General features: G+C 49.1%; 1 protein-coding gene across 1 annotated transcript; it reads right to left on the bottom strand.

The window, feature by feature from the left end:
- Nucleotides 1–6297: 6297 nt before the first annotated feature.
- On the bottom strand, nucleotides 6298–9896 carry Rpl19 (ribosomal protein L19). Its single transcript, XM_027424079.2, has 6 exons — nucleotides 9747–9896; nucleotides 8765–8871; nucleotides 8129–8251; nucleotides 7226–7346; nucleotides 6804–6914; nucleotides 6298–6505 (listed from the first exon to the last, which is right to left on the bottom strand). Exons 1-6 carry the CDS (start codon nucleotides 9749–9751, stop codon nucleotides 6382–6384), a joined length of 591 nt encoding a protein of 196 aa, XP_027279880.1. The 5' UTR covers nucleotides 9752–9896; the 3' UTR covers nucleotides 6298–6381.
- Between the last annotated feature and the right edge of the window lie 2740 nt (nucleotides 9897–12636).

Genomic DNA, 12636 nt, shown 5'->3' with positions numbered 1-12636 from the left:
TTGGTGTCCAAGAGCAGCTCGGACACAAACCCAGCTGAGAACAAGACACTGACCCCTGTTTAGTCAAAACATTTCTCGGTTATGACTCCAGAAATCCCCATCACCAGAAGCAGCCAGCCAGGGTAGTCTGTGGTTATGAGTCTGGTCTCTCTAAAAGCTCTGCCTTCAGATGGACCAAACTTAACCCTTCTCACCAGGGTCTACAGGGCCCATCTCTGGGAGGAATACCTTGACAGAAAGTTTGTTTCGGCCGCCAGGAAGGGGTCTAGGAACCCCTGGCCCTTGCAGACAGGATAAAGGACCTCTCCTTCAAAGGCTGCTTTTTTTTTTTTTCTGGTGCCAGCCCCTGCCCTCCAAGCTCAGAGCCTCCTTTTGTGCCCTGATCATGTCAGCCAATGCCACCCCCAGTTCTGGGCACAGTCATTCCCACCATACAGTGAAAGGACACAGATTCTCCTGCCCAACACACTTTGCCCCACCTTCCCCCCTAAGAGGGGACTAAAGCCACACTGCCCTGTTTGCTGCCATGAGGCCCCCCCAGCAAAATCCCCGGGGCGGGCCCAATGCCCACTGTACATGAGGCTGCATGACGGGTCTGCGGGGGAGTTGCTGAGCCCCCAGGCCCAAAATTAAATGTTTCTTGTCTCAGCTTGTCTGCTCTGTGTATGTGATTGGAATAAAAAAGCAGGCAGCGAGATGGGGGGAGGGGGAGGGGGCGAAGGATAGAAAGGTAGGAGAGGTCACTGATCTCTGATCTCTGAGTGAGATGCGCTAGCTTGGGGACCGCAGAAAGATGCAGGAAGGACCAGAGGAAGGAGGGAAACAGTCAGGCGGGGAGGTTGGGGCTGAGGTCACGTCTGGGTTCCGTGCGTACCATAGTCGCGCAGGGGGCGGACCTACAGTGCAGTTGTTGACGCAGCCCGCCTGTTGTAGCGCAGGGCATCAGCCTCTCCCTGCAGCCCCCAAGCCCAAGATTCAAACATGGTGGAGGGGACAGTGGAGGATGGATGCTGGGGGCTTGAGATGACTCAGCAACGTCCGTCATCTGGAGCCTAGCGCGGGGAGGGGGACTCGCGCGCGCCCCTCTGCCGCCCACCTGCTCCAGCCAAGCGGCCGCCTTCCCGCGCCTGCCCGGCCACGTCACTCGCAGGGCTCGCGTGTCCTGGGCTATTTATAGGCTCAGGGGGGAGCAAGCGAGCCCGAGGCTGCTGCGGGGGTGACAGGGCAGCGGCAGTGCTGACAGACCACAGAAGGTGGGAATCTGCCCATCTGAGTCTGGGTCCCGCCTCCACTTTCTAGGTAGGCGAGGTGGGACCAGACTGTGGTGCCTTCTCCATGATCATCCTTCGGGCCCCTTCATCCAGTGAAAGCCATAGAGATTGAGGGTGGGAGGGGAAGAAGGGCAGCCCTCTCCTAGAATCCCTCACCCTGGAACTGCAAGGGAGTTTCACCCCCAAGTCTGAAGGCTTTCTTTTCTATGAAACCAATAATTTCCCTGCTTCAGCCTCCCAAGTGCTGAGATTGCAGGTATGAGGCACCATGCCAGGCTCTGAAGGCTATAGAGAGAATTATGTAACCCAGGCAGGCCATCTCCTGAGATTACAGGTGTGCATCGCCCATGCCTGCCTCGAGAGGAGTTCACACTCCAGGACCCAAGCCATAGTGGATCCTTTGACAGATGGGGACAATGTGGTAGAGATGGTAAGCGTTCTACCGAGGGTCACACACTTTATACAGCATAAACCCATCCCTTTTACACTCAGGAAAACTAATGCCCAGAGAAGGCTAATTACTTGTCTTGGTTATCAAGCAAGCAGTGGCCCAGACATCTTACTGCCCTTCCCTGTGAACCTCAGTGCCTTAAGCCACTAGGCTGGAGGACAGCCTGAGATGCTATACCAGGGGCTCCAGAAATAGATGCTCCCACCTCACCGGGGACAAGTGGGAATGTTGAATTCAAACCTTATGCATACCCAATGTCTGCCACCAGCCAGCAGCTGGCCTGGAACCCCCCTCCCCCAGTCTGTTTACCGCACTGCTGAACACAGCAGCTTTTTCGGGTGGCTGAGCCACTGACAGCAGGCCTACAGCCTAGGGGTTGGCAACAGCTGGTGTCCCCACTGTAGCCTCTGCCCTCCTCTGTGCCTGTTCTTGGGGAATCTAGCTGGACCAGAAACATTACTGGCCTGGGGATCTCCAGAAATCTGCTGCCAGTTCCATCTCTGACCTACACACGCCCTTCTTCCTGAGCTCACCTGGTACACCCCACCTGGGCTCAAGGCAGATGCAGAAAGAAAAATCTAGGAGTCAGAGACAGGGAGGCCAAGAGGGACAAGGGAGTAGATGTTGGAGATAGGGAAGATACAGACAGGTTTTCTGTGTAATCCCACCACATTGCTAGCCAATTCCCTTCTCTTCAGCCTTCTGCATGCCCCAGTCTCCTAGGGCTTGAACCAACCAGGGGCCTGCTGAGACACTCAAGGAAGGCAGCCACGCACATGTAGACTTAGTCTCTTGTGCTTTATAGCAGATGGCCTAGCTTGCCCCTGTGTCAGCTTCACCAATGCCACCAGGGAGGAGGCCAAAGCCAGCCCCACCTTCCCAGCCCTTTCCAGCTCCCATTCTACTCTGCTCTGCTCTGTCAATGCACATGGTACTTCACTGCATCATACCAACAACTGGGAGCCCAGTGCCACATTTTCGAGCAACTAGTAACTAGACAATACTGAGGTTCTGGGAAGTCACTGGGCCTCAGTTTCCTTATCTAGAGAATAAGTGGGGTAGCCAGGCAGTGATGGCACATGACTTTAATCCCAGCACTCAGGACGCAGAGGTAAGCAGATCTCTGTGAGTTTGAGGCCAGCCTGGTCTACAAAGTGAATTCTAGGACAGCCAGAGCTGTAACATAGAGAAACCCTGTCTTGAAAAAACAAACAACAGCAAGGAAAGGAAGGAAGGAAGGAAGGAAAGAAAGAAGGAAGGAAAGAGGGGAGGAAGGAAAGTAGGAAGGAAGAAAGGCCAGTGGTTAAGAGCACTGGCTGCTCCTCCAGAGGACCCAGGTTCAATTCCCAGCACCCACATGGCAGCTCACAACTGCCTATAGCTCCAGTTCCAGGAGATCTGACACCTTCACACCAATGCACATAAAGTTAAATTAATATTATTTTTAAAAAAAGAAAGAAAAGAAAATGAGTTGGGTTTGCTCAGGGTATTTACCTGGGAGACAGTGAGCCCCTTGGAAAGATGTATGGTGGGAACAGTTCTATGTTTTTTGCTCTGTTTTGCTATGTATCCCCAGCTGGCCTCAAACTTGGAACAATGAGGCTCCTGAGTGCTGGGATTACATGTACCACCATTCCTGGCTAGTCATACACCTTTTTGTTTGTTTGTTTGTTTGTTTTTTGAGACAGGGTTTCTCTGTGAAACAGTCTGGGCTATCCTGGAACTCACTCTGTGACCAGGCCTGCCTCTGCCCCTCAAGTGCTGGGATTAAAGGTGTATGCTACCACCACACCTCCTGGCTAGTCACATACTTTTTAAAAATTTGTTTTTATTTTTATTTTATGTGTTTCTATGTGTGTGTGTATGTGTGGTTACATATGTGAGGACATCAGAAGCCCTGGAGCTGGAGTTACAGGTGGCTGTGAGCTGCCCAATGTGTGCTCTGGGAATTGAACTCAAGTCCTCTGGCTTAGCAGCAAATGCTCTAAACTGCTAAGCATCTCTCCCCGGATGAAAGGCCCCGTCGTTAGGGGCTGGAGGGGCTGAGTGGGTGGAGCTGGAGCTGGAGCTGGAGCTGGAACACATGCTAAGAACATACTGTGTTTGTAACCTCAGGGCTAAACTCATTGGATTTCTAGGATCTGGAATGGATTCAATGTATACTTATGGGTGCTTAATGATTGAGGCTCCCTGAAAATTAAACTCCTTCCATATATTTTCCTGTAAAGGTTATCCGCACTCACAGTAGGAGGGATGTACCTTCCAGGCCTAGGGTGACATTCAGGAAGAAATGACACTGGGGTGGTGGAGTGAGTGTGGCTCAGTAGCAGAGCCATTGTCATGAGTGAACTGAGAAAAGACAATTAAATAGGCTTTTCTGAGGTGTCCTCCAACTTTGCTTAGTTTGCTTCTCTGTTGCTGTGATGAGCAGTGACCAAAAACCTCAAAAGGGTTTATTCAGCTTACAGATTACAGCCCATCACCAAGGGAAGCCAGGAAGACCTCAAGGTGGGAACCTGGAGGAAGGACCAGAAACAGGGGCTGTGGGAGGATACTTACTGACTGCCTAGGACCCTCGGCAGTCCCAGTTGGCATTGAAAACCTGGAAGATTCTTAGAGAGCCACTCACTGGTCCCTAGTCAATGGTGGAAGCCTGAAAATGCCGGTTCTAGTTTCAGTGAAGGCAGCAGCAGCAGCGTGAATTAACTTAGTGACGAGAGGGAAGACTAAGTAGGGAAAAAACTAATCTTCCTTCTGCCGGGATCCTTTTTGATTTGGGTCATTTCTAGAAGGTGCCAACCAAATTTGGGGGTGGGTCTTTCTAACATCTGTTAAGGCCATCAGAATTCTTCAGCTGAGGCTCCTTACTCGGTAGATTCTACTTTGTGGCAGGTTGACATTAAAGACAACCTTAACCTTTCAAAACAGCCCAATGTCAACCAATCAACAAAAAGCCCCAGTGAAGCCCTAGCCTACAAATATAGCAGCCACCAGTGAGCGAACAGCACCATCTTCTGGCCTGCCATGGAACCAGTCCCTATAGAGTGGGCTCAGAGGCCTGGGAGCCAGCACTATGCTCAAACTATGCTCAGATCACTACATTCCAACACCTTCTCCCTGAGTTGGGCTGGAAAAGATGTGTCTGTGCTGAGCTTGATCAAGGCCACCCTGCTTCCAGGTCTTGGAAAGCTTTGCTGTCAGGATAAATTAAAGCAAGAGTCCAAGGTAGCAAATGCAGGTTGCTAGTGTCCCTCTATGCCATGGTGGGATGGGGGAGCTTCTGAGTAACCATTTCCTACCCTGCTCAGAACTGAGGAGGTAAAGCTGCGTGGTCTACTAGTCTTTGTCACCTCTTCACTCTTTCCTGGTACCCCTCATCTTCTGTAAAAGGCATTGAAGAGAGCTGACCTGTCACTAGAAATCCTATCTAAAACTACACTGGTTCCTCCATAACCGTTTTTTGCTCTTCTTCCTACCTCAGTGGCTCCTTCTAAGGCTGGGGAACCAGGCTGAACTGCTTGCTGTGCCCCATGGCACCAAACTTCAGTTCACCTCACTGCACCAGTTACAGGCTCTGTGAAACCTATCACTTCACCTCTCATCTGCAAAATGGAGGTGGCTGACCCTACTTGATTGTATTATGAAGATTAAGGAATCAAGGTAAACCCATTTAAAGTGCTACTTGTCTTACAGCAAGTATTGAAAACCATACTGGCAGCCACTTCCTGTTTCAAACAGGCTCACATTTAAATAAAGTAGCTCACAATGACCTGTCCTGAGGCCCTAGAGCCTGTTTCAAGCAGTTGAATTAACAGTGAAGTATACCAGTATTTTTGTGACTAGTACCCATTAGCCAGGCTGTTTGGCACATGCTCTCACCTCAGCCACTCTGGAGAACCAATGCACAGCCCCTTACAACCATGAATTGGAAAAACAGGTGAGCTCCTCAATTAGTCCTGAAATCAATTCCTAGGTGCTGCTTCTGAGCTGCTGTGAACAGGGATTTCTGGTTTTCATCTTATATATTCATGACTGGCATCAATTAATTACCATTACCAAGAAGCCATTTCTAGCAGGCTTCACCACCTTGGAGTGGTAGGGTCTCAGCCTGTATAGGTCATGCAACCCGAACCTTTTGACAGGTGCTTCTACTTGGCTCTAAGCTAGCCTGGACTAAGGCCTTGAACTTCTTTTAAATCATCTTCAAGAGCTAGAATCACCAACATCAAGTCACCTTGGGTCCACAAAGGGCAGCTTTGAAAGTCATTCCTTGTATCCATGTAAGTTGGTTGCCCACTCCCCTCCATGGTCCCTGAAGAAATGGCTGACACTTTGGGCTCATGTGGTTGGCTGGGGTCCTGGGATCACTAAGATGATGCAGCCAGAATGGCTAATAAGGGGGCAACAGACAGCTGGGCACTGGTGGCACATGCCTTTAGCCGCAGCACTCGGGAGGCAGAGCCAGGCAGATCTCTGCGAGTTTGAGACCAGCCTGGTCTACAAGAGCTAGTTCCAGGACAGCCTCCAAAGCCACAGAGAAACCCTGTCTCGAAAAACAAAAACAAAAAAAGAGGGCAACAGACAAAGGCTTGTTTTATTTTAATGACTGATCCACCTGAGGCCACAGGCAGCCCACTATGTACAGACATGAGGGAAGCTTTATTTCTTGGTCTCTTCCTCCTTGGACAGAGTCTTGATGATCTCCTCCTTCTTGGCTTGGAGGCGCTCCTCACGGCGCTTTCGTGCTTCCTTGGTCTTAGACCTGCGAGCCTCAGCCTGGTCACTAATAAGAGAAAAAAAGATGGTCCGTTTGGGGACAGGTGAGCATCCGGGGAGACAGAAGCACCCCCTAGACCTCTAAACCCTCATAGAGCCTCACCAGCTGGAGGATAGGCAGCTCCCTTCTCACTAGAGCCCAGCACAGGCAGACAGATGGGCAGATAGTGTGGGGAATATGCAGGGCAAAGGAGCTGTGTTCCTAACAGATGCTCAGTATCGAGCAGCACGCACCAGGTCCCTTTTTAGTACTGTTACAATGAAGGTCAGCACTGTCCCTCAGGGTAACTCTAAACGAAACTTACGCCAGGAGCTTCTTGCGGGCCTTGTCTGCCTTCAGCTTGTGGATGTGCTCCATGAGAATCCGCTTATTTTTGAAGACATTCCCTTTGACCTTCAGGTACAAGCTATGGTACCTGCAGGTAACAAGAACAGCTCTGGTGAGTGATGGGACCAGAAACTGGCAATGTGGGATGCTCCTCTCCCCAGGTTCTCCCCATTACCACAGGGACTACTGCTCCCAAACCAAGACTTCTTGGGCAGCTCCTACATGGAACTTACCTGGCAAATTCAATTCATGGGATATTCTGATGGCACAGGGGAAACCAAGAACAAAACAACCCTACTAGAATTAGACAATCCCCTTGGCATGATTATCTACTCAAAGCCACCGACACAGAGACCTATGACAAGACAAAGCCAACAATGTGGCAGAGGGCAGGCTTACATGTGGCGGTCAATCTTCTTGGATTCCCGGTATCTCCTGAGAAGTCGACGCAGGATCCGCATCCTTCGCATCCAGGTCACCTTCTCAGGCATTCTCGCATTGGCAGTACCCTTCCGTTTCCCTATGCAAGAATGGGGACTCTAAGTAAGCTCAAGCCCACTGTTTTAAGTGAGTTCTTAGAGACAGACAACTTCACTTCATTTAATCCACTTTCACTTTTTAAGCAACATGGCTTCCAAACATTTAATTTATTTCACTTACTGAATGAGAAAACATAAAAGCAGAGGTAGACAGCTCTGCACAAAGCTAGTCAGAGCTATACAGGAGATTGTCTAAACAAATACAAAATTTCTTCTCTGGGGAGTGGGGGCATCAAAGCTGGCTTTGAAACTGTGATCCACCTACTTTACCTCAAACATGGACAGTACTGTCCTCTTACTCTATAAGCATGTGGTTACAATGGACCAAAGGTAGTATGATGTACTGGTGGCTTTGGACGCAATGTGACCCTCATCTCTTTAAACAATTGTCCTAGAAAGTGGCTTCCCAAAACTGTGTGGGGGCTTCACACATCTATGTACCAGTCTGTGAGCCAATGGCATGAACGCTGGGAATCAAACCTCACATCCCTGGCATGAGCACCAAGTGTTCCCAATTTCTGAGCCATCTCTCCAACCCCCAGTTTTTTTCCCAAGAATAAATACCCAGTGGTAGTGCTAACTTATATCCCAAGAAAATACAATGTAACAAAATAATGGCACAAAATTAGATGAGAAAAAGTTTATGGGTGTTAGCCAAGGTGTCAGCAGCCTTTGTTTGACAAAGGAACTGACCCCAGATCCTTAGGCTACCTTAGGTCCTTAGGTTACTTAAAAGGCAGGGAAAAAGGAAGACCATTCTCACCTATGCCCATATGCCTGCCCTTCCGTCGAGCCAAAGTGTTTTTCCGGCATCGGGCCCGGGAATGAACAGTCACGGGCTTCCGGATGATCAGCCCATCTTTGATCAGCTTCCTTATCTGCTGACCTGAAAAAGCACAACACATCTGTTTAGTTACCTAGCCACAAACGCAAAGTGAGACATTGCTTATATACTTGACCCAACATTCTCAAAAAGAGCCGATATCCTGGTGTATTTGTCATTAAAGAAGCACTTCTCCCTTTTAAATATTTCACAACATACTCAGGATACCTGAAATGTGGGTCTAACAAAGGATCACTTGGGAGTCACCTGTCATCTACCCCTCTGCCATGAAAATATACTAAACAAGCTTTTGCTTTTTGTCTTGAACCTCTTATCTATCTAGCCCTCAAATCCTTCACAACCACCATGCAGCCACAAAATGTTCACTTTGCACAAAGTTTATTAATGTAACACAGAATGGTCGAAGTAACCCCTGTCCTATCCTCAGGCAAATGCCAATAAAAGGACCTGATTTTTTACTCCGTTATTACACCTCCCCTAGAATGTGAGCTTCCTCAAGCCCATAAAAAGCTGTCATTTTTCTGATGCTGGCAGGTGAGGGTGAACTATACTCACGGGAGTTGGCATTGGCTATTTCATTGGTCTCATTGGGGTCCAACCAGACCTTCTTTTTACCACAACGGAGGACGCTAGAGGCAAGCCTCTTCTGTAGCCTGAGCATACTGGGAAACAGAAAACAGTATTAGGCCCTGGAAGCCACTTTTTGCACCACGACAAACACTCCAAGCAAAATCTTCCCTCCAAAGTCTTAACATTTCTTGAAATGGACGCAATACGCATTAGTAATCACACATCGTTATTAAGGCTAAATACAATTACTAGTCCCAAGATTTTTGCTATTCCCTTCGTGTTTCTTAGTAAACATTTCCAAATCAAGATCACTGTTAAAGCTGTGGGCAGTGCATATAGATGTAAGAAAACTTAGGCCCAAACTAATCCTTATCCATTAGGAGTCTTTTTAAAAGGGGCCTTAAGCCCTTTCAGGTATCTAGATGTGGTTAGTCACGGTTTAGTGTTAAGGCTCAGAGACCAATCGACCACAGCTGTGAGGCAGCCGGTTTACCCAAGGCCGGCGCAAAACTCTGCATTCTGGGCTCTTTGGCATAGTAATAAACGCCGTCCAGCCGTTCTTCCCGTCTGCTACAGCCGTCCGGGTGGAAGCTAGCCTGGCGGCTCCCCCTCGGGAGACGGAGGCCCGGGCCTGCCCGAGACTTGTTCCGCGTCACATGGCCGAGGTCCGCCAGGCTCCAGGCACGCCAGGGAGCCACTCGGTGCCCATCAGGCGCCGCTCTACCCGCGTGGTCGCCCGCGAAGCGAGCCGGGCGGAGAGCAGCGCCCGCGGGAGGACCTCTTCGGGCCTCGGCGCCCCGCACCCCACCCTCCCCAGGCCGTGCGTGCTCGCGTCCTCCCCGAGCTCCCGGCGCGGACGCACCACACCCGCCTCCCTCTCCCCTCTGCCATCCGGGGTCGCGGCCCTGATCCCCCTCAAGCCCCGCCAGCCCCATCGGCCGAGAAACCGAGAGCCGCGCGCGCTCACCTCATGGCTGCGGACGCAGCAGCGAAAGGAAAGAGCTTGCTGGTCGCGGGCTCCTCCCATTATCTGCGAAGGGGAGAGCCCAAGCCTCACTCTATGCTTGTTTGTATTTCCGCTCAGCTCTTTCATCTTCTTCCATCCCAGAATCAATTCCAACCTTCCTAGAAATTTGTGATCTTAGGTGCTGAAGATCGAGAATCGGTTTTAAACTCTAAAACACAGACGGTGTACCCCTTTCATCGGGCAAAATGGTTCAGTCCAACTTCTCGGCACACATGCGCAGTGAGGCTATTTGATCACGTGGTTATTCGGGTGGCCGGAAGTCACGCTAAATCGCGCAGGCGGAGTGAGAAGGGTTTGGCCCGAATGGCCTAGTCCTCGTAGAGGGCCAGTTATCAGTGGAAGGTTGTTATTTTAGCTGGGAGAAAATTAGCGAACGAAGCGTTAGAGAACAATGACAGCAGACAAAAAGCAAACGCAACCTCGCATCCACTCTCATAGAGGAAGAACGGGTATGCAGGCTAAACCACCAAGAGGTTTATCCCGGTGCCCCTGCAAATCCCTAATCTCTGGATGCTTCCTCCATTGTAGACTGAACCTAATCCTAATATTTTTGTCATCCACTTGTGAAAATCATATGCATCTGCTTTTACAAAGGAAGGCATTAAGCCAGGCGGGGGTGGCGCACGACTTTAATTCCAGCACTTGGGAGGCAGAGACAGGCGGATCTCGAAGCCAGCCTGGCCTAAAAAACAGCACGGAGAAACCCTGTCTCAAAAACCACTAAAAAAAAAGGAAGGCGTTAGCACAAGCAAATGGGACCAGTGTTTGGCTCACTGTAGCAAGCACAGCTTTTTGAGCCGTTGGTCCTGAGCAATAACCCAAGGAGAATGTCCTGGGGTTCAAGAGTTAAAACATCTGCAGATCTGGAGCAGAGCAGCTGGTTTGCTTCCTTAATTCTAGCAGTCAGATGGGATCAAGGTAGCAAAATAGCCGAGTTGAAGGATTCCAGGCATTCTGAGCTGCAGAATGAGACCCAGTCTTAAAATAAATAAATAAATAAATAAAAATCTGGCCAAACATGGTAGTACACACTAGGTAATTCTAGTACTTGGGAGGCAGGAGGATCAGAAATCCAAGGACATCCTCAGCTCTATATGGAGTTCAAGGCCAGCCTAGAGGACTGGAAGCCCTGACTTTAAAATAAAAAAGGCTGAGATGGCACAGGGTTGAGTCCTTGTTGCTCTACCAGAAAATTATAACTGAGTTTCCAAAACCCGTATCTGGTTGTTCACAACCCTCTTTCTTACTCCAGTTACTTGGGATCTGTTGCTGACTTCTAGCCTACTCATGCACCCATACACATTAGGTATGCTGGTATGCATGCCCACAAACACATACACATAAATGAAAATAACTTTTTAAACAGTTTAAGGCCGGGTGTTGGTGGCACACACCATTAATCCCAGCACTTGGGAGGCAGAAGCAGGCGGATCTCTGTGAGTTCAAGGCCAGCCTGGTCTCCAGAGTGAGTGCCAGGATAGGCTCCAAAGCTACACAGAGAAACCCTGTCTCGAAAAACAAACAAACAAACAAACAAAAAACCCACATAAATAAGAATAACTCCCTTTTTAAAAAGTTTAAGATCTGGAGCTGGGCATGGTGGTGCATGCCTTTAATCTCAGCACTTGGGAGCTAGAGGCAGGCACATTTCGTGAGTTCCAGGCCAGTCAGTCAGGGCTGTTACATGGAGAAAACCTGTCCCTAAAAAAAAAAAACAAAAAAACAAAAACAAACAAACAAAAAACCAAACAAACAGAAAAACAAAAAGTTCTAGATCAGGGTTCTGGCCCTCATTCGTACTTGGTTCCGAGGATCTTTCTCTTTTTTGTAACCCAGGACAGTCTTAAGTGCTAGAATTGCAGGCGCAGGTCTGTGCTTCTGTGCTCTCTCTCTCTCTCTCTCTCTCTCTCTCTCTGTGTGTGTGTGTGTGTGTGTCTTTCTCTCGGTTTTTTTGAGACGGTTTCTCTGTGTAACTTTGGTTGTCCTGGAATAAGATCTGCAGACCAGGCTGGCCTCAAACTGAGAGATCCACTTGCCTCTGCCTCCAGAGTGCTGGGATTAAAACTGTGCACCACCACTGCCCAGCTGTTTCTATCTTTTTCATCTGAATTTTCTAGGCAGTTAAATGAGCTGAGAGTTTAAAAGGAAATGGGACGGGAGACATATTTATGTACTGCCTCACAAAAATGCAACTTTTAAAAGATCTTCATTTTGATGGCAGCACATGTCTTCAATCAAAGCACTTGGGAGGCAGATGCAAGGCAGATCTTTTGAGAGTTCAAGGCCAGCCTGGTCTATAGAGGGAGTTCCAGGCCAAACATGGCTACATAATGCACCAGTCATGTCTCAAAACAATCAATCAAATAAGTAAAACAAACAAAAAACCCACTTCATTTTACAACTTAAGTAACAGACCAAGAACACCGGTCTTTATTTCTTCTCTACTTTCTCCTCCACCTCTTCTGCTGCTATTGCCCTTATCTGGATTGAACTTCCTGTGTAGACCATGCTGGCCTCGAACTCACAGATATCTACCTGCCTCTGCCTCCCGAGTGCTGGGATGGAAGGCCTCTACCATCATGCCTAGTTGGAGAAGCCCATGCTTCCCTCTCACGCCAGGCTCTGTTGTCCTCTATGTGCTGGTGGGAACTCTGTCGGTGTTGGCAATGTTCATGGAAGGATACAAAGTCTCATCACTGCTCACACAGTCCTTATCACACAGTGATGTGACCAGAGAATGAATATTCACTTAGAATCCAGAGTGAGGATGACTGTGAAGAGTTCATGGTCCCCAGTCAAACAGAACACAGAAAGCTGTTTATATTTTAGG

This window comes from Cricetulus griseus, chromosome 7 (genome assembly GCF_003668045.3).
Source record: "Cricetulus griseus strain 17A/GY chromosome 7, alternate assembly CriGri-PICRH-1.0, whole genome shotgun sequence".
NCBI classification, from domain to species: domain Eukaryota; kingdom Metazoa; phylum Chordata; class Mammalia; order Rodentia; family Cricetidae; genus Cricetulus; species Cricetulus griseus.
Note: the sequence above shows the minus strand (reverse complement) of the source record. Positions and strands in the feature narration are given on the sequence as shown.